At 36.4% G+C, this 22,295-nt stretch overlaps 1 protein-coding gene across 1 annotated transcript in view; it reads left to right on the top strand.

Moving 5' to 3' along the window:
• LOC136261005 (uncharacterized) overlaps positions 1-22,295 on the top strand; it is a 47,887-nt gene that overhangs the window by 1,173 nt on the left and 24,419 nt on the right. Inside the window, exon 2 of the mRNA XM_066054969.1 lies at positions 13,021-13,323. Coding sequence (XP_065911041.1) covers positions 13,021-13,323 — 303 coding nt within the window. The remainder of the gene's footprint in view (positions 1-13,020; positions 13,324-22,295) is intronic.

A 22,295-nucleotide genomic window follows, 5' to 3' on the forward strand; every position in this document is an offset into this window, starting at 1 on the left:
CTTACAAATGGGGTGTATTTATTCACTGGACTGGACTACTGGACTCACATAAAATTAGCTCAAACACATTTTTTCAACCACTAAAAGTGATTTGATAGACTCCACACTTGAAGCTAGGGCTCTCCTCTCCATGTCTTGTCTTGCATAAAAAGAGGCACATGCAGCTGACTGTAGTCTATCTTTTTTTTAAATTAGGCGTTACAAAGCAAGTGCTGAAAGTCTGTAAGATACCCGGTCCTACAGTCTGTTTCAAGATGTTATGTTTGAAAAAGGTGCTTTGTAGTTTTGGAGGTCTATAACTTTGATTGAACCTCTGTTACACTTAATGTATTCTTTTTGCAAATATGTGTAACCTTATCTTCCTGTTTGAAAGTGTGTTCATTGGGAAGCAATTCTTTAACACTGTATAGCTACTCGTTGTTATTTACAAACATTATAAACCAAATAGCTGGCAAAGCTAGAGTGAATGCACAGACTACAGGCAATTTCTTTATCATAATGGTGTAAAACGTATATGAGTGGCTATTTTACAAAAGAAGGCTAAATAGATAAGACGGCACTGTTAATAGTGCACAGTGCTTGAAACATTGCTAGCAGTAGGCAAATTACGATAAAGAACTGCACCAAGGCTCAGTGTAGTTTTTGTGATCAATGTACAAGTTTTATGTCTCATGGTGAATGGTGTTAGTTTCTAAGACACTTAGCTATTTTAGTTAAATTTGGCGATAAAACGTAAGAAAACAAACAAACAAAAAACTTGAGTCCAGTAGTCCAGTCCAGTGAATGGATACAACGCTTACAAATGGCAGTGGTATTTGTTGATGACTTGTGGTGCCACAAGACCAACCACAAGTAAGTATGATTGTGATAACTGTAGTGAAATCATGAGTACACAATACAGTGTGAACACTACATCAATTAGCTGGTTACTTGTATCAACAAGTGCAGTGTTATCAACAAGTGCAGAGTTATCAACAAGTGCAGTGTTATCAACAAGTGCAGTGTTATCAACAAGTGCTATGTTGGTAAACTCTACTATAGTCAGTAGGCATTCACCTGAGCCCTGCCAATATAGTAATATCAAAGAGGTGAACATGTGTTCACTCCCAATGGTTTTGTACTGGAACAAGCATGTTTTCATGTTATACATGTGTTTGTGTTCTGAATCATCCACACTAAATGTATGGGATATTTTTAAAGCCTCATAACTAGCTTGTTCTTGCTGTATCAAAGCACTTTTTGATTAGCAATTCCGGCATTTAAAGGGCTTCACATCAGGCATTAAAGGACTTCACATCCAACATTTAAAGGGCTTCACAGCACTTCTACATTTTTGGCCAGCTGGCCCATGTAACAAGAGTAGCCACTGGATAGTGCCATGGGCCAGTTGACTCAGTTGATTAAAGTTCTCATCAACATTTTACATTTCCCATGCTCACAATGTAATCATTTACTTAGACGCATCCCATTCCACCATAGTCGATCATTCACCTGTAGAAATAAGTATACATGCATCTGTATTGCTTTTAATAGATTTTATTATGTGCATATTTATATTACACACGACATGCCATGTGCATACATGTCACCTAGTAGAAACACCTGATTTAATTTTGTAAGGCTACTTTAACCCAGCCAAAATTTTAGTTATCACTGTGCGAGTGAAGATTACATCATAAACCAGGTGATTACATGCATATAGTATGCCTTGTATGTATTGTATTGTTATTGTTTTGAAAACAATGTTTAGTTGTAAAGGTGTGGTGGTGGTATGATAACTTTTGTTGCAAAAACATATGTTACTGAATACTACTGACACCTGCCACAATTGTATACATGTATTAATAACCTGTTTTCTGGTGTTACCTTTGACTTGTGGGATGCATGAAGTTTCATTTTAATATATTAAAGCACCTGTTTTCCTGCTGTACTTGCAATGACTAGATATAATATGTTATGACACTTTTACACTGTGGCACTAACGTTCCATTTGTGGCCCAGTCAGGTTATAGAAGATTTTGATCAGGCTGACTAGCTGAAAGCACAAGGTTCAAACCTTAATGAGTAGTTTCTTTATGGCTTCACCATGAAATTTGTAGGGGCTATAAACTATCAAGGTATTAGCACAAATTACAAGCTTAGCCATTCAAAACAAATTCTTCCTTTGTGCTTGGCACAATGGCACTATTTGATTATCTATCATTGTTTTTCTTCTCAGGTATAAAGTTCACACATTAGTTCTATATACCCATGTCACAAAAACTTTTCGAACAGTTTTTTTTTAAAATTTGTCATTGTCAGGCAGACGCGAGTATTAAGAACAGTTGTATTTCTTACATTTGACAGTCGTACACCACCCCTGTATCTTGGAAATGGTTTGTAATGGTATCTGTAATACACTGTGATGATCTGCAACATGCTTTTTTTTTTCATTTTCAGAAATACATTTTCAATAAGGTTATAGTATGCAGTGCACTTTTTGGTTTCTTGTATGGCTTTACATGGGTGCCTTAAATCAGCCACAAAATCCTGTTTTCCATATATAGACTCCAATGTATTTTGACATCACTTTTAATGAGCTGTTGATCTCTACACTTTGGTGTAGCAATTAGTGATACAGATTTTCAGGAACTTCTTTAACCACTTTATTAATTGATTCTTGTTGAATAGCACTGTGACCTGTAATGAAGTTAGTATAAGGCTCATGACCACTAAATAGTTTGCTTTTCACAAAACCAGTCACAATATTATATTGAGTTAACCACAGCACTGTATACTAGATATCACTCATGCGATAACAACTGATTAGTGGGAGTGGCTCTACATAAGCCTGCAGATGATAACAGACATGGATTCATGCATACCTACAGGCTGATAAATGGATGTGGTTACCATATTCCTATAGACAGTATTTACTTTAAGTGGGCATGGCTCATGAAAGAAGCAGGGCTACGCTATGACATGTTAATACATGTCCACATCGTTACATTTTAATGCTGTTACTTTATTGAGTTACATGTGGCTAGTTTGCTGCGAGTTGCTCTTACTGATCATTATCAGCTACCAACTTCGAAAACTAAGCCATGTGTGTTCGTGCAATGCTAAACTAACCACATGTATTCGAATAGTTTGATGCAATATACACCCGTAGATGGAAGTAGTCTATTAACCCTATCAGCAAAGGAGAACCTTGACTGATGGCCATGGATAAAAGGTACATGTAAGACAATAGTGCAAGTTGTATATTTATCAATATATCAAAGGTTTTTTCTTCATTGAATTAGAAACATTTCTATGAAAGAATTAGAGCTGTAGCTGTAGCCAGTTTCCGCTATGCTTGACTGAAGGCGTCAGGCAGGCAGGCATTAGAAAATTCTGTAGAATTTTTATTTTTTTTTAAAATTTTGTAGCAACTTGACAGAAACATTTCAGGTTGATCTGAAGACACTTTTGGGTTTGATTTTACCCAACCAATACTGTCGTGTTGTTGTGAAGAAACCTCAAGGCAGGTTTTTTGGTTATATTATATCACGGGCCATGCCCACACCTTCACTACAGTGCTATCATACTGTATAATGCAGCAATATTGATGACCTGTCTATTATGGCATCATTTGTGTGCGAGTTATCTTGAGCAGTTAAAACAGCTAAAATAAGAGCTCTTTTGTGAGGTAGTCACTTTGTGGTAAAGTTTTAATATGATTTCTGGCCTTGTACCCAATAGCAAGTACTGTATTGCTTCACCATCTCAGTAAATCTAGTTTTCACGTGTGGTAGCATTGATACTGTAGTGGTGTTTCCCTTACAGTAATCTAACCATCAAGTCTTAAAGTTTAATTGTTGCAATTGATGTTTTCGTTGTACTATTGTTTCTTGTACTGTTCTAGCCTTTGTCTTCTGTGTGAGCAATTATTTCTACTGCTGCATATTTTTGTCATGTTTCATGGTATGAACTACCAACATGGACTGTTTTAAAGAGCAGCGTCAAAAGTTTATAAAGCTTTATAGCAACCTCCAACACAACCGAGTATGCTTGAGTACCATGCGCAGAAAGAGAAGGCTAAAATACATTGTAGCCATTGTAAAACATGGTTTCGCAGGTGCCCCTAAACTTAATTGCATATCATAGTTACTTATTGAGAATGAACTAATGACAGGAACTAATGGTCAACCACAGTGATGATCACAGTATACTGTTGAAGCCTTATGAAAACTGTTCAAAGTAACCTAAATTATACAACTTGCCTTTGTAAGGCTGCTCTCTAACATGTGGTGGATTGTGCAACCACTCTTGCCACATTACATCATCCAACTCATTGTGCATCATTGCAAACAACATTTTTATAACTATTTTAGCAGAGGCGTATCCAGGATTTTTCAAGGTGGTTCCAATTTGGTAGCGAGTAATGGCTGATCAGACATTGTAGTGACCTAATTAAATATACATATAAATTAGTATAGGTAATCACACACATTTGAGTGCAATTTTGGCTGTTACGAGTACAATTATTCCATAATTGCACGAAAATGCGTGTGATTGCCTACGAATCACATTGTGACCACCCTTCATGGTTTGTAGTACACATCTATCCAGTTCTATGTGGCCATTAACTTCTACCAGGTGATTGCATCATCCTTCTTTGTATTACATCATGTGTTGTTGCACTTAAAAGGCTTCACGTGTCAGCCATTCTGATTGGCTACTCAAAATGTCTACATATGTTGCACTTAAAAGGCTTCTATTGTCAGCTTCTTTGATTGGCTATTCATTATATCACTTTCTTGTTGCACTTAAAAGGCTTCTGTTATTCCGCTATTTTATTGGCTACTTTACAGTGCAATTACAGAAACAAGGCCATGCGATTTGGGATTAATTGCACTCCTACTATTGAGACTAATGTATGGCAAATTAAATCACTATGTGATTAGAATAAATAAAAACTAAAAGATTTAGCTGCTGCCTTAATTCAATATATTTAAATCACTTTAATTACAGGTTTTTGCAATTGAATTCGTCTCCTTTGCGATTGAATTCGTCCCGTTTGCAATTGAATTCGTCGGTTTTGCAATTGAATTCGTCGGTTTTGCAGTTGAATTAGTCGGTTTTACAATAGAATTCGTCGCGTTTGCATTACAATTCGTCATAAACAAAACGGCTCCGAGAAACCAACCCGTTCATTAAGAGATTAACTATTTATGCCGTGGAGAGTTACACTTGAGACACTAGAAGGTAATTGAAGCTGGTAGTACGCGAAGTTGATAGCTGTCTGACAAGTTAATTAACTTGCTCGCGAGTGACCACACCCATCACGAATGGCGTAGTAGAGTTTGGAATGTTGCTGGATAGGCTGTAGAGGAAGAATTATTGCCTTATATAGAGTTGTTTACTACTGTTGTACTTGAACAAGTTCTTGTAGCAGCTGCTACATCATGTTTTCGTGTTTGCTCCAGCTACCATTCTTGTTATGGACGAATTTAATTGCAAAAGCGACGAATCCAATTGCAAAAGCGACGAATTCAATTGCAAAAGCGACGAATCCAATTGCAAAAGCGACAAATTCAATTGCAAACGAGATGAATTCAATTGCAAAAGCGACGAATTCAATTGCAAACGGGACGAATTCAATTGCAAAGTCGCCGAATTCAATTGCAAAAACCTGTAATACCCATTAAGTATTGCTTTCTCTAACGAATGATCTATTAGAATAGTTAGATTGCTCTTTTAGAATACATCTGACTGCTCTATTAGAGTATCTCGATCTTTCTAAAGGCATACCATTTTTGTTCTCCCTTAATATACACTTTTGAGGAATCAATGTCGGTTTCCTAATGCTTTTTAGCTATACTACCCTGTCCTGTTCTCAGGATAGTTTGGTGTTCTTGCTGCAAACCCACAAGTTAAAATTTGAGAGGGATTTCCAGAACTCCAGGAAACCCCCCTAAATATGCTCCTGTTTAGTATATATACATGATGCTTTGAATGCTCTTTGTACCTCATAGGTGTAGGAAGTGGGCCCCCCCTCCCCCAATAATTTGGCAAGCTATTTCAAGTCATCTCTTGTCATGAGTACTCAACTGTGTACTTACCACCAACATTTCAGGTTACTCTATGATCCATCTTTCTATTCAATCAGCAATTCATAAAGAATAATTATTTATGAAACTATCAGCTTGCACAGTGACTTCTGAGCAACATTTCCAATCGAAGATTATGACAAGTGCCTTTAAAATTAATTTTCGGTTAAGCAATATTGTTTGTAACTGACATACGTAGATGTAAATTACACAAGTAAGAATACACTGCTGGAATGATTCAAGCTGCTAAAAACACTCTGAAATTAAATCTCAGAATATTTGATATTTTTTCTTGGGTGGGGGGGCATGCCCAGACCCCATAGCTCTGGCCCCCCCAACTACGAGGTGCTTGCTACTGTGACACCTATGTAATAACCTAGTAACAAACATACATCATGTATTACCACAATTTCTGTTTTTAAAAATGTGGTTTTATAATTGACCAATCTGGTGATAGGTATTTTTGGGGGGCATGCCTAACACTGCCCCTAGTATGATTGTTTTACATTACTCTTGTCTGTACGATTTGGTATAATGTCCTTACATATGTCTCAGGTTTAAATTAATGTCTGATAAATGCTTTTAAAGCCAATGGCTATGCACACCAAACTGGTAAAATTGACACTCAACATTTCAGTAACATGTTTCAGACTCCCACAGGCTTTAGCCTTCTCACAGGTCCCTAGTGGGATAACATTTAACAATAATAAAATCAAAGCATCACTGCAAATGTTGCTGCTCCCAAGTTTCTAATTTATTTGTGGAAAATTTGTACTAGAGTCTGGTCATATGCACGGTACTTCATGCTTTTAAGCCTCAAGAAATGCTGAAATAATTGGTATATTCCTTTGTTTCACTGTGCATAATGTATTATTGTATATTTATGCTTTGATCTTTGAAAGATAATAAGGTCTTTAAATTCATTAAAAGACTTGCTAGCAAGTTATTAAAATGTTTGGAGACCTGTTAGTAGAAAGACCTTATGTATCATAAATCTCATTTTGATTTGCCTCTCCATGTAAGCATTATTGCAGGTTAAAAACACACAGTGAGTGACCAGTCACCCAAACCCAACATGAGTTCAACCACTCCATCCATTAAGTACCTACATAAGTGGGTAAGCTTCCTTGTAGAATAGTTATTTTGCGTTATCGATGTGGTCTGTAACCATGAGTGGTAGTGTACTGCTGTGGCAAAATACAGTAAGGAACAACTTGTGACAGCTTGTTACCATTGTAGTCCACTTAAGCCACGTGTATATTGTACACAAGTGTACTGGCAACAACATGTCAATTTGCTTGGTGACCTATCTTTGCTAGCTCTCACTGTGATTCAAGTCCTTACAGTGATACGAGTGAAATGGTCCTAGTACTGAAAACTTCATTAATGTAGCCAGTAAATAAATTAGCCTTATTATTGAGGCTTTCACAATACCTGTAACAGCAATTTACAATTGTCTATGTAGCATGAGGACTATGTGGATTTTAAAACCATGAAGATCCGGGAGCGTGCTCTAACCAATGTAGTGTTCTACATGAGGTGAATTCATGATGGGATAGGGTTACGCAATCATCACATGCACACTGTTAAAATAAGTGCAAAAGACTGAACATGTGTTTGTAGAGGAATTGAAAACATCGAAGGTTGCACCCTAATAAGGCTACATATCATGGGTCCCATACATCACCCTACTAATGAGATTTCACTGACTGGTGTTTATATTGGAATGAACACAGTGTTCTATTGTTAGCTTTTCTCTGTTATTAGGTCTTCCCATGTACTTGGTTGTATGTGACAATACAGTAATAATAATGTGCTATTGGTTGTTAGCACATAAATAATCTACAATAACATCCACTGTCCTTACATTTACAGTACATAGTAACTAAAATCTTCACAGACTGAGATGAGATGCAATACCAGATATTTGAGGTCATGGGCCTACTGCTTAAAAATGAAATTGACATACAGTGTTGGATTGGAAATACATCTCAAATAGCGCTATACAATGTCCGCTTTGTAGTGAAGGTAATGAAATATGTATAGGATTAACGACCCATTTGGTAGGATTGACTTCCTTTTCTACATGTTCTACATGTGGCAATACTGACTGACTATGGTTCAGTAGGCACAAATGTATGGGTTTAACATACAATGCACTCACTCACCCTACGAAGTCGGTTGAATCTGTTACTTTTCAACTCATCATTAAGATGTAGGTTTAAATCAATGCTAAATACAGCCATATTCTTGTGGTTCTAGGTCGTCTATAAACGTCCAGCGATGCGCCCAATTAGAAAGTGCTTCTCTGACGTATTGACTACGTTATTCGTCATTAATAGGCAAATCCAGCACTGACCTTACTTAGAAAGCTCAATCCAACTAATTATAGGTGTTCTGTTATCCCCTACAAGTAAACTTCAAAAGTAGTAGCTAGCTGAAACTGGCGCCAAATGAGATAGTCTACTTTTCAAGGTATAAATCATATACATCGAGCTAGAAAAATGCCTGTAATAAAATTAGCAGATTATGATGGGTGTTGTTTAAAACTAAGAGGTTTTGAGCACATACACAGTGCAAAACCTAGAGCATGCGTTAGCATGGTCTCATCTAGGGGGGTCTGGGGGCATGCCATCCCCGCCCACAGGAAATTTTTTGAGAACTCACCCATCTGAGGTTAAATCTGGTGTAAATTTGGAGCAAAATTTGCTTGACTAGTTACACTAGCAATTAATAACAACAAAGAATAACAACTGAAATATGATCAGCTTCCTCCAGGACAAGACACTTCACACGGCATATGCATTGTGATACATTACTAAATTATAGTTCAATTAACTTAGAAATGCAATAACATCTACAATAACATGCACACATGCATGCACACTATAAACAGTTAGTCTCTCCATCAGTTTAGTCGGTGGCTTGTGGCTTCCTGATGACTGGTTTGTATAGACGAGCTGCAGGCTATAAAGGAACATGTACTTGTAAATGATGAAAGACAGAAAGAAAGAAACAGAACTAACAGTTTATATGTCTCACAGAATGCTTCTTAACTAAGAAAGTTAAACCACGTCAACAGTTATTTCAAGTATCCCTTTGATGTGGTTACCACTCTAATTGATGAGGTATAAATGTACCATGATTAAACCATACATTAGCAGTCGCACCCATGCACACACTGTTGCTCACATATGTGATATTAAAAAGCTATTTACACTCAATACATATGGGCGTGCACACACACAACGAACAGTCACACACACAACGAACAGTCACACACACAACACACACACAACACACACACAACACAGTATGGCTTTGTAGTGTACTAATTGTAAGGAAATTTTGAGGTTAGTGTAGATATTATTGTGGTCAGGGACTAACTGGCTTCAAACCCTTTGGAATGTGTTGGTTTCAATGATTAGACATTTGTGACCTGATCTTGGAAAACCTACCTTTTTGGCACATTGGTTATTTTTCTGTTTTATAGCTTAAATGAGGTACTAGGTGCTCATCTATCTTGTGTTAAAATTTCAGCTTAATATCTTTAAGCATTCCTGAGATATGGCCGATTTTCTGTCCTGTACATTACAAACTAACTTTTATGGTAATGTATTGAGTTCTGTGCGTGATTAAGGGTGACAAATGGTGACAAATCACTTTGTTTACTAATAATTCCATTCCTACCATCTAAAATACTTTAAAAGACATTTCTGATAGTTTAATGAAGTATTCTTGGTACTTTTATGCAACTAAATGCCATGTATCATTGTCTAAGACTACGTTTTAGCCATTCCAGCACCTGAACAAATCACCTAATTTGTAAGTTACTTGTTGTCCCACGCATGTGAATTACTACATGGTCTGATATAATCATCCATATCTCCTAAGAAAAAGAAGCTATGGATGTGAAACTTCACAGCAAGAAGGTTTAATAGTTGCTTTATCCAAATGTGCAAAAAAATTAATTTAAAAAATATTGTTGAAATTTTCATTTGAGTTTTCCCAAAAAGTTAGCTTGTGCCCAAAAGGTAGGTTTTCCAAGATCCGGTCACATTTATTCCAACATAGACATAGCTTTAAAAGCATCGCATTCAAAAGTGATTGTATTATAAGAATATTTTACACAGGTGGTCCACACTAATGCACACGACCAAAAAATGTACTAAATGTCTGGTAACGGAACAGTCTGATATTGGTCATTGAGTAAAGCATGTACTTGCTTCAACTAGTGAGCTGTGATTTTGCACTTAACACAACATGAGGCCTTGGGTTGCTTGTCCGTGTTGTTTATTTGAATCTTATTACTGTAGCGAATACAATAGCTCAAATTGCTAGTCAAGCGTATTGCTGTGAGAAGGGATAATATAGCTTGACAAACTGTGTGTAGTATAGTAACTTAATATGCTACTACACAACTTACTGAGTTGGCTACTCCTTGGTGTCTTACTGTATGTAGTTATCTACATTGTATACCTTAGGTATTCAAACATTATTTAGACTGTCTAGAATCAAAGTCGAACAGTTTGCCATGGTTAAGTATTGCATTAGATGATGAACCCTGAGATTTATACCTGGTTGGTTTAGTGGTATCCATCTGTGTTCAGTATAGTAATGGTGCTCTTAATGATGACATTTGGTAAATACCAGTAGTATAATGTTGTACTCAGAGGAGGTATGACACACATTAAGCGCTATCAAAAACAATTCATGTTTTATTTTGACTTCAGTTTTCGACTTCTAAACTGGTGCTTAAGCTGGCTTTATGGGATTATGGAGAGCCCGAATACAATTTCCGGTACCTACTCATCTATAGATTGTTGCTGTTTGCCTTCCGGTAAACTCTTTATCATGTGATAACATTTCCAATTGCCCTGTATACTAACCTCTGTGTTGCACTAACCCCTTTGTCTTCCTAGTTGAGACTGTTGGCTTCCCATACTCAATTACATCATTATAATTTGTGTAAAATGGTTTGTTACTTCTTACATGACCTTGTTAATCATCTCTAATGGAATGATGTGGGGGTATATTTTCTATAAATAAAATTTCATTGTACTATACATTACTGTACATAACTTGTTGAATAATTTTTTGTATTTCCGACATTCTATTCTTAAGGAACAATGCGTCATTATTGTTTACATGACTGACTCACTCATGCATCATTATTTGTCAGGCATCATGTTTATAATCATGCGTCAATCGTGTAATCCTACTGCTGCAAGGATAGAGAGATACAAGTGTGTGTGATTAAAGCAACAACAAAATTCGTATGTCAATGTATAAGGTGGATGGTTGGTGCATTACTATGTCATTATCAAAGCACTACGATACACGCCTCGTATAGTAGTAAAATGTGTATACGTAATTATATGATTTCACAGGCTGTAAACATGAACTTGAATGGCTTAGATGCTGACCATCATCACTTAGTGTTGTATGAGCTATCACATTATTAGTGTTGTATGAGCTATCACATTATTAGTGTTGTATGAGCTATCACATTAGTAATCATTACTGTGGTTGACCACCAGTTCCTGTCACATGTAAATGAATACAATTATGTTACATATGTACTGATCATCAAGTCTTTAATGAGATCACCACAATAATAATAAACTTGTCATGGGTTTTTGGAAGGGCAAGCTGTATATAGTCAATTTTTATACCTGGTAATGGGAAATCTAAAAAAAAAAAACGGTTCTAAATCTTTGTATGGCATGGTTAGAACTAACATTTAAACTAAAGACTTGATACAAAATGTAGCTCCACACAATGGTAGATAATCAGGTAAATAGTGTTTAGCAGCTAATCCAGAGCCATTGCTCCAAGTGCATACAAAGGAACAGTAAATACTCATAACTTCTTGGATATTCATCAGATTGACAGCAAATTAGGTACGCAAATTCACCTTTATACGTCCGTCATTTGTGCCAAAGATCAAGACAATTGAGATACTACAAGTTTGCATCTTATATTAATTTGTTAAGTGAGTGAAAATAAATTGAAGCCCCCATAGCCCCTCTACAGCTTAAGTATGAAAAATTAAAATGAAGCTCAAATCCAAGTCAGTGGATCATCTGGTTAACCCAGTTTCAACCCTGTGCCTAGAAGTAATGCACTGTCCATATTTGCACTTGGCATTGGAATAACACAAGTTTGGAATTCTCATTGCACCATAAAACGTGAAATATACTTACGCTTGTAGTAGGTTGGCCATGAAATCACAACCATCTCAGTCAGCATTTTGAGGTGTTATATGACATGTACAGATTCTGGTACTACAGTTCTCCAACAGATTGTCGTCAAGTATGCTGATGAATGCTTTCAGATAGCTTTGGTACTGTACTATTAATAAGAGTAATAATTTGAGATGATGGTTCTGACTAGGCACACTTTTAAACAATCCATTACAGAATTTTTGCTAAGTAGAAAAATTCAAGGAGAAAAGGTGTAAATTCCCTAACTCACAAAAATCTTCCCCTTTGTAAAAAAGAGAATAATGTCTACATACGTATATGATAGTGGATTGAAATGTTTTGTAATTACATTCAGAGGATTGTTCGAGACATGAAGGGAAGATGTAAATTCCCTAACTTCCATATAATCACTACATATATGGTAGTGGACTGAAATGTTTTGTGCAAGACATTTGTTGTGTTTGGCTGTTATGTATACTGTTAAATCTACAGGCTAGTTTGTGTATAACCCAGTCTATTGCAAGTTCATTTTTTATGTATTGTTTACATGACAAACTGTTGATATAATAGCAGTATTAGCAACCAGAATATCAAACTAGTTCATTAAATGTAGTACAACAGCTTATTGTTAATGAATGACATAGTAGTTCACAGATTGCCATACAGTAGTATAATATCCTTATAAATGATGTTTACATGATGTATCTAGTGGTAACCATAACATTAATCTCATTTTATAGTTACTATAACAACAGAACCAAGTAATGTCACAGTATCTACTGGAGAAGTAGCAGTGTTTAATTGTGTATTGATGGTTACTACTAATATTGAAGATAGGTATATAATGTGGAAGAGATTTGATGACATGGGAAATAACATAACACTTGCATCCACTGGCCACTATATGATCAGTAATGACCTCACTGTCTCAGACATAATAAACAGTACACTAACAATCACTGATGTGAGGTTGGAACATGCTGGATTATATCAGTTTGAGATTCTCAACTACATAAGGAGTAGTAAAGTATTTCTCAATGTTGGTACGTAAACTTTAGTTACATGTACATGTAGAACAGCTAAGCTGTGGAAAAGGGTATACAGCCTTCAAAAGATGAGCTGGTGTACAAAAGATGTTATATCAAAGATGGTGGCCAAGAAGTGACTGCAATGATTAACAAAATACATACCTTTATAGTTCATTGTTGGAAGGCTACACCCATTTTGACAACTCAACTGATTTGGAATAGATATCATTTTCTTTTTTGCATCTGTATATGCTGGCTTGTGTCTATCTTTTTTAATTCCTACAAAAGTAAACAGAAGAACTAGATTTTAGGAGACATTAATCAGGTTCAAAGTAACATTCAACAATCAGCCAATTTCTGGTCAATATTGTGCAATGAATGGTTAATTGTTAATTTTATTGTTGTCTGGAAATTGTGGCTGGACAGAATGGTACACTAGTCTGCTGGAGAGCAGCCTTACAAAGGCAGCAATATTAATTATATAAGCTGTTTGTTTATGGTTTGTGGTCACAAGCTTTACCTCAAGCCAAAACAGTGATGTTTGAACACCAGCCTACTTGTACTTGTCAGCTATATATGAATGTGCAAAATGTATTTAAAACCATGTTATCCAGTGTTACCTTTGACTTGTGGGATGCATAAAGTGCTAAAAGACTGTTGTACTGGACTAGAAACAGTGTGTTACATTAATTTATGACATGGTTACATTACTTTTGGCATGACTACATATTTATTATTGAAAGCTTAACACTGGGCACCAGTACATTTTTATGTTTTGACAGGACAAAATCTGTGTTGTACCAGCAGTTTGACAGTACACTCAAAAAAATCCGGGAGCCCTGTTAATTTTGTACTAATTTTACTTCATGTTAGTTGCTGAACGTTGCATGTATGTGACTGCTCTATAAAGAGATCTCAAAATGCACTTGGTATGTACATGTGTGGTTGAAAGTCTATAAATCATTGATATTTATTCATATTCCATTATATTACAGAAGGTTTGTACCTTGATAGTTACCTTAAATGTGAAACTGAGCAGTTTAACTGATAATCATGGTAACAAATTGCAGCAAGGCCAACTGCTTGATTGTGTGACTCTTATGTATATTTGGTATATTGCTTGACTATTTTTAAAAATGTTTTGTAGTACACTAATAGAGTACACATTTTTCTGAGACAATGCACATAGAGCAGTCAAGAGTTTCCATTGATAGATCTACAGTATAGAACTGTAAGGTAGACATTGAGTAACTGATAGTAATGGTAGAGTGTGGTAAAGGGTTTAGGCGTATAAGTGTGGAGGTCCCTGAACATTTTTGCAATGTTTTTCAGGTACTTTTGTACTTCTCAGTGACTGTTCTATTAGAGTATCTTCATGTTTGTTTCATATGGTTATTGCTTATATCTCCCTAGCTGATACTCTCAGTACTTTCAAATCACAAAAGGTTGCACTAAGATGGTCAGCCTATCTGAATACAGATTTTTAATTAATTAACTTGTTTCTGTTAGTAGTTTACCATGCAGGAATGACTGATGTATGTATAGATCTGGAAATTTTTTGTCTCAAATTTAAGTTAAGCTGAGCACTTTGATGCATACCTGTTCTGTATGTCAGAAATCAAATTGTTGTAATAAGTTGAGCTTTTTGCCCTCCATTACTTGAATTCTATTGTATTGTTTCTCTGCTATCTACAGTAACAATGAAATGGACTAGCAAAGTTTCAACCACTTGTGGAGAATAGTTGTGGAGTTATATGATATGTACAAGTTGAGTTGAATCCTGAAAAACGCTAACAATGGATTTTTTTTCAACAGTTAACATTTCAACCAACCAGATGATTAGTGGTAACAGCAAAGGTGTCAACAATAGACACATATGGTTTGGCTCCATTACAAGTGTTGGAAAGGGCTGTAATGGACATTGTACTTATATGGCTTCCCCATTGGAAATGTATTGTGAAAATTTTTGATTTGGCTGTAAATATTATGTCAGACATTTGAACAAAATGATTTTGAAATATTGTTAGCAGGTCAAGCAGTATAAATGAGCCAAATTTCAAGATCGTGTGTAATTGCATTCATGAATTATTAAATGTTTTTGAAGATTCAGCTCAACGCGTACGTACTATAGTATCAGACAGCTTGAACACCGAGAAATTTGATTTGTACAGTGTGTATGGCAAAGAATTACAGGTGTATAGCTCAAGACTAAAGCTGGTCACAAAGATGGGATTTGCTCACTATTAGCAGCCAGAACAGACAAATCCGTCACGCTATAGTTGTTTCTTTACAGTAACGGATTTAAGATTTAACAGGGGCTTCTGAAATTAATATAAAATATATCATACATCAGGAATAAAATAATAAGCCATCTGGGACATGCTTTCAGAGGTAAATCCAATGCTGCAATAATATACAAACTAACTGCATTTCAGTTGCATGCATGCAAATACATTTAAAACCCATAACAACACTTTACTTTTACAAAGACAATCAAGATACTTAAATAAAGCAGTCAAGTAAACACTCTAATAGAATAATCACAGCTACAGAATAGTGTATATCTATATACACGTATGTAGTTATTCTGCTTGAGATCACAGAAACTGTGGATTTTTCAAACCTACCTTATATTTCACTATGTTCACAAAGAAGAAAGCCATTCCAATAAAGGAATGACAATGGTAACCTTTATTTCTACCACATCAAAATTAACTCACGCCCTTCACTACAAATCCAAAGCTTCCATCAATAAGCGAATCTAATGATGTATCATTTAGCCTTATTTCACTGAGTACCCATTCAAGTAACTAAAATTCCATTTTTTCTCTTGTAGTAGGCATATTTTCACCCAGTGTATTAATGGCAGGTCTTACCAATCTTTTCACAAATATTTGGACCAGTTAACGAGTAATGTAAAGCGTATTGTCAAGATTAAGAATAGAATACATAAATGTGACCGGGTCTGGGAAAAATGGTCTTATGGTCCATGACAGCAAATTGGAATTTCACCAAGACCACAAAGCCACATGAATAAACTAAATCAAAATCAGTTACACTTGAGTGGTCTGCTTTTCCCAAGGCAAGTCATTCAAGCTGTCTGGAACTTTAATGGAGCCCTGGCCAGCATGGGGATGGCTCTGTGTATGTAATTTACAACTCCGTAGTGTTGAATAAAGACCTGTGCTATAAAATATCCTTTCAGTTTTAAGACCTGAATGTAATCAATCCCTACACATTTCTCTTTCATTTTGTACATAGGCAACTTCTTGCCCTCCTCTCACTATCCTTGCCTGACATACAGTCAACATCTAGTTAAAAACTATTCAAAATGGTGGGTATTAGCTACTCGTACAGGGAGGTAAGGAATTGGTGTAAAATGTGAGAAAAGTTGGTACACATACAGTAGCTTCAACAATATTATTGGTGAGCTGTAACATACTAAATGCTTAAAACTGACATTTCTCAATACTTTTATAACAGGCAATAAGACCAGTTTTCCTAGACTAGGTCACAATTATGGGTATATTGAGCATAGATCCATTAGGCGTATCACAGGGATAAAAGACTGTTTCAACATTTTGTTATGCAAGGTCACTATCAACGTAAGCAATCAATTATCGGCCTGGTTGTGTGCCAACCTACAGGAATCTTGTTTAGAACAAGATATACACAAATATTTTATACCCAGCTATAGGAAATTTAATACTCTAGGTGTACACAATGTACCAGTGTTCAAGGCAATAGCATTCATCAGCAGTATCCGGCCAAAGGCAGTGGTGTAAGGCATCAATTATCGTCGGTAGACATCTTTATTGGCCACTCAATAACTTATGTACATCAATTATCATCCTATTTGAAGTATTTTCGCTTGGTATCCACACACAATTCAAAACTAAATCCTTCCAATAGTACAAAATAGCCTACCAGTACTACGTAATTGTACAGTAGTTCTGCAAGTGAGTCTTATGCACAATTACTCGAATCAGTTTCTAATAAAATAATCACTCAAGTGTTTTAACACTTTAAACACAATACAAAAAGAACAATTGCTTTATCAATGATGTAACATAGGTCAGCAGAATAATCTTGGTGCCACTGGGCTCAGCTTTAGCTAGTTTGTTTCCTGCTATCCACCCAATAATGTACAAGCTCTTTATATGTAAACAATAACTGACAACCTCTATCCACTGTGATGGGTGTCTTATCTACTTGTTCTTGTGCAGTGTAACATGTTCAACACTTGACAGCTGGTTTCAACGTTCCAAACTTCTAAATACAATTTATATGTCAGTCGATTATGCCTGAAAGTGAGTATATTTTCATTTGTAAACACTCTTCCAGCCTACATTGCTTATGTAGGCAATTCTCCTGTTGTCTACAGGATGTAGATAGCCTCACAAGACTTTGCTGTAATTCACCTGCTTTAAGAGCTGTTTCTTCCTTGGCAGCTCCATTACTCATCACTTCTAACTACCACAAGAGATCTTTCCGTCTTCTTTGTCCACATAAATAATCCGTAACGGCTGTCATTATGCAGCCACTAATCCATGATGATCAAGACTCACTGTAGTGAGTTGCGCGGCCAGTAAAGAGAAACGCATGCTGCAGACAATAAATGACGCAACCAGTACACATAAGGATTTTACAAGAATGAACGTTGTTAAATTCGGCCTTCCTGTAACTCACCCGTCACTTACACTATCCGTCTGACCTCTAGAGTTGGACTCATCGTGTCACTAGTAACTACCACACAAGCAGTGAAGCAAATCCATGCCAACTGTTTCGAGATCGAGATTGCCGACATCAAAGAGTATTTTTCTTTTTTCTTTGCATGCGGTTAGACGCAACCGCAGGTGTAGTTCCTTGCGTTCCTTTGTGCATTCCACACATGCTATCGCTTCCATATTCTCTCAATCGCTTCAAGATTCACATCATCGATTTCACCATACATCATTGCCCTACAGTTGTAATTTCAGCACCAAATGAAGTTTCAGTCGACCTAGAGGCCAAATACAAACCCCATATTGTTGTTTTCCACCATAATCGCTTGGCATGTAGGGCAATGTGTCTTTAAACTGTTCTAAAAGTTATGTTGAGATTGAAGCACATGTTTTCGAGAATGGCTAGTTTGAAATTTGAATTTAGTCGCCCCCACATAATTTGCTCTCTAAGAATTTAACTCGGAGTTTGAAGAATGACGCAGAGCACAACTGCGGTCACTGGTTATTGATGAACTGGGCTGTGTGTAGTTAATCAGTGCATGTAGCCATAAAGAAGTGTGCTGTGTGCCATCGTTCAATTTGAAATTAGTCACCCTTACGTAATTTGCTCTCTAAGGGTGCGGCTTCAAGAATGACACTGAGCACAACTGCGGTTACCAATTGTTGACACAAGCTGTGAGTGATTAGCACATGTAGCTGGCTCAAAAGGAAGTGCGCAAAACCACCTGATAATTTACAATTGTCACCATGCATTTTATAGCACCCCACACAAAATTACACATGTAATTACACCATACAGAGGACACATGAATACCAAACAGTTTTCACAACAATAATGTAAGAATTGTACAATAATGACTGTGATATACGTAACTGCTATGAAAATCTTCTCCAGTGGCCCACCATGGTAGCAAGTCTCACACGACGGCATGCATATTCATCCAAACACAATGGGAGTAATAACGAGTAAGTGCAATGACAACAAGTTGGTATGACTCCATCTGTAGAATCCAGATGTGTGGGTGTGGCTCCAGTATGTCTAAACAGTTAACAAAAATATGTACTAGAGTTGCAGTATAATAGTATAGTATATAAATACAACAATATACAGTCTCCATTGCCTCACAATCAAACGACACTAAGTGGAGGATATTGTTGCATCTCTAGTATGTACACTCTATCAGTACAACCTGTCTTAATGGCCACCAGTATAGAAAGACAACCTCTCTTAAAAAGCTAATTCCAAAGTGAGAATTTATACACTGCTACCTGCTTATTGAGTGAAGGTGGCAATAAACAAGTTCCACCGTAATTTATACACGTGATCTGATCCTGTATATTCTGTCAGTGGATGAGATCTACTTGGCCAGGACAAAATGTGACCCAAATGTCCTGGATGATCCATACTCAACCCACTTATGACCTAGCGGCACAATGGAACTGAGTATTTATAGAGAATACAATTATATTTATTTCTAAGATGTGTAGACACATTACAACATGTGCATACAAGACATGCTACGTACTGTTTTAGCATTTCAAGTCACCACATTATGCACGGACCAGTCAACAATACTTCATAGTGCCCATTAGTAAACCTGAAGAAGAAAAGTTACGAAAAATAAAAATGCACATAAGTACAGTAAAACCTCATTAATAGGGCCAGCTCTGGGACCAAAAAATTTGGCCTTAATAACAAGGTGGCCTTATTAATGAGGTCATAAAGTACTGTTTAGCTATGTTTGGGACCTACTAGAGGTGGCCAATATAACGAGGTGGTCTTATTAAAGAGGTGGCCGCTAAGTGAGGTATCATTGTACCTACTGTTGACAATGGTGAACAATATTAATGGTTAACAATATGTGACCATATTTTGGAAAATCACCCATATGGGCACATTTGACACTTAAAATATTTAATGACCAAATAACAAGCGTTATAGTGCAAATCTACTTGTTGATGGTTGTAAACCATTCTCAACACCTTAAATTACTAGAAAATTCTAAAAATATTTTTATAACTCTCCTCTGCTCATAATAGTAGCCCACTAAACATGAAAATTCTAATTATTTCATGTACGTCCATATGGGTGATTTTCCAAAATTTGGTCACATATACACTGAAACCTTACTCAGGTCGCTTTATGGTCAACCTTGTGGAAGAGTGCTCTGTACACAAAATGACACATTCAGGAATTGTATTTAGATGGATGATAAAATAACGTATTGTGACTTAAATACTCATGATGTGTCACTGCTAGTCAGTATCTGATATGGCTACCATATATACGGCACTGCCGAAACGCAACATCGCACTTGCTCGTATGCACAATTTTGCTCAAGACTTTAAACATTGATAATTAAGGGGCGTGGCAAGTGTTTCACTCGCAAGACTGTGCGGCAGCTGTTTCCCTCACGAGAATTGCAGCTAAATCTATTGCCACACCCCTTAATTAGTGATTTTTAAAATCTCAAGCAAACTTGCATGTACAAGCGAATGCGACATTGTAATTGAGCAGTAACATACCTGAGTAAGCCACATAAGTACCTAGCTTGATAAGGAGGTGGCTGTATTGAAGCATTTCTAACTGGCTATAGAGATGGATATTAGTGTGTGACACAGTGAGTGCTGGCAGCAAGGGGGCAGCAAATCTGTTAGAGCACCAAAGGCACTGCTTCAGACGTAGGCAGTTGGCTGTCAGCCCAAAGTGTAAATATTTTAACTTTTGGTCCTTATAAGCTCCTGATGAAGAAGTGATGAAGTCATTATCCATAGGATATATATATATTTCAGAGTATCCATTTCAGTTCTTTATAGTAGCCAAGCATAAGACGAACATAACACAGCATTCCAGTGGATTAGTGGTGACCACAACACTGCCTGAGTAAACTGTGGTGAGATTTCAGACAACCAGAAGCCCTGGAATGCCTTCAACACATGAAATACCAAATATCTAATGCCTGGCTTTCGTCCACAATGGACCTGTCTTGGAGACCACTTGTACAGAAGGCTGCCTCTCTAAGAAGGCCAACTTTTAAATTCACTGTGAGACATTTATATGGCTAAATCAGTGCTTTGCTAAAGCAGGCATCTGCTTATTGAAAGTCAAGAAAATTTGGCCCAAAAGTAACCATCTTACTGCACCTCAGAAAATGTCCCTACCTGAACAATGACCAGTTTTCACTGTACTATTAGTGATTAGTGATCATGAAGGATTATTTATTAAGATACTAAGATATACATACACTACAACCTCCAAATATAGCAGTAAAATTTTCACCCTGGTCCAAAGTCACTAATCGCCTTTTACAATAAAATTTTACAACACAAATAGATGTATACTGTAGTTTAACTCACCAATTGCCTCTCAGTGGCACTAAATCTCTTCAACATGAAAACACTACCTTCAGGCGATCAAACAACAGTCTTAAGACCTTAAGAGTCTCGCCGGCAAAGATTAAAGCCTATTTTGATGCGCTTATTTATTAGTAACATAAATGTTAAAGGCGTTTATTTTACAACACTCAACAGGAAATAATTATGTGCCCCTCCATTGTCTCTGTACATACTTACCATTTCTCTACTATTCTCATTTCATTTCACAAAAGCTCGTACTGATATGAGCAAGGCGTGGCTTCTCCGCTTGAATTAGTCTATGATAGAGATACTCTAATAGAGCAGTCAATCACTCTAATAGAACAGTCACATTTCTACAAGTGCTGTATTTTTATATTGTAAAGTCTGTAATGTAAGTAGCTAGTCATTTAAGTAATGCTAGGCAGAAGTTGTAACTATGCTTGAACTTTTATTGCTGTGTTACAGCTGTTTTGTGACTGCTCTATTAGAGTATCTTGATTGTTTTAATGCAGTACAAGAGGAAAGGAAAAGTGTCACTAAGGATTTACTAGTTAAAATGAGTGTTAGTTGACTGCAGTTGCATGCCACTAAAATTACAGTTTTATTTTAACATTCTGTCACTGTAATCTGGGATTTCTGTCAAAACCATGGAAACTCCTCACCCACTGTTTTCAACAGTGTATGCTTATTCTAACAAAAGTATTGAAATCCCATCCAACAACAGCTTGTAGCTGTAGAAAAAAGTGCGCATCCAAGTAAAGCAGAGTTAACTGTGACAAAAAGTAATGATATCACAATGCAGCCATGTGCGAGGTGTGCAAGATGTAAAATTAATATTAGCTAATCAGATAATACAATATTATTGTTAAAGTGTTAATGAGAACTATGTGATGTTGCTAGTTTTTA

The sequence above is a fragment of the Dysidea avara genome, chromosome 1, assembly GCF_963678975.1.
Source record: "Dysidea avara chromosome 1, odDysAvar1.4, whole genome shotgun sequence".
In the NCBI taxonomy this organism is placed as follows: domain Eukaryota; kingdom Metazoa; phylum Porifera; class Demospongiae; order Dictyoceratida; family Dysideidae; genus Dysidea; species Dysidea avara.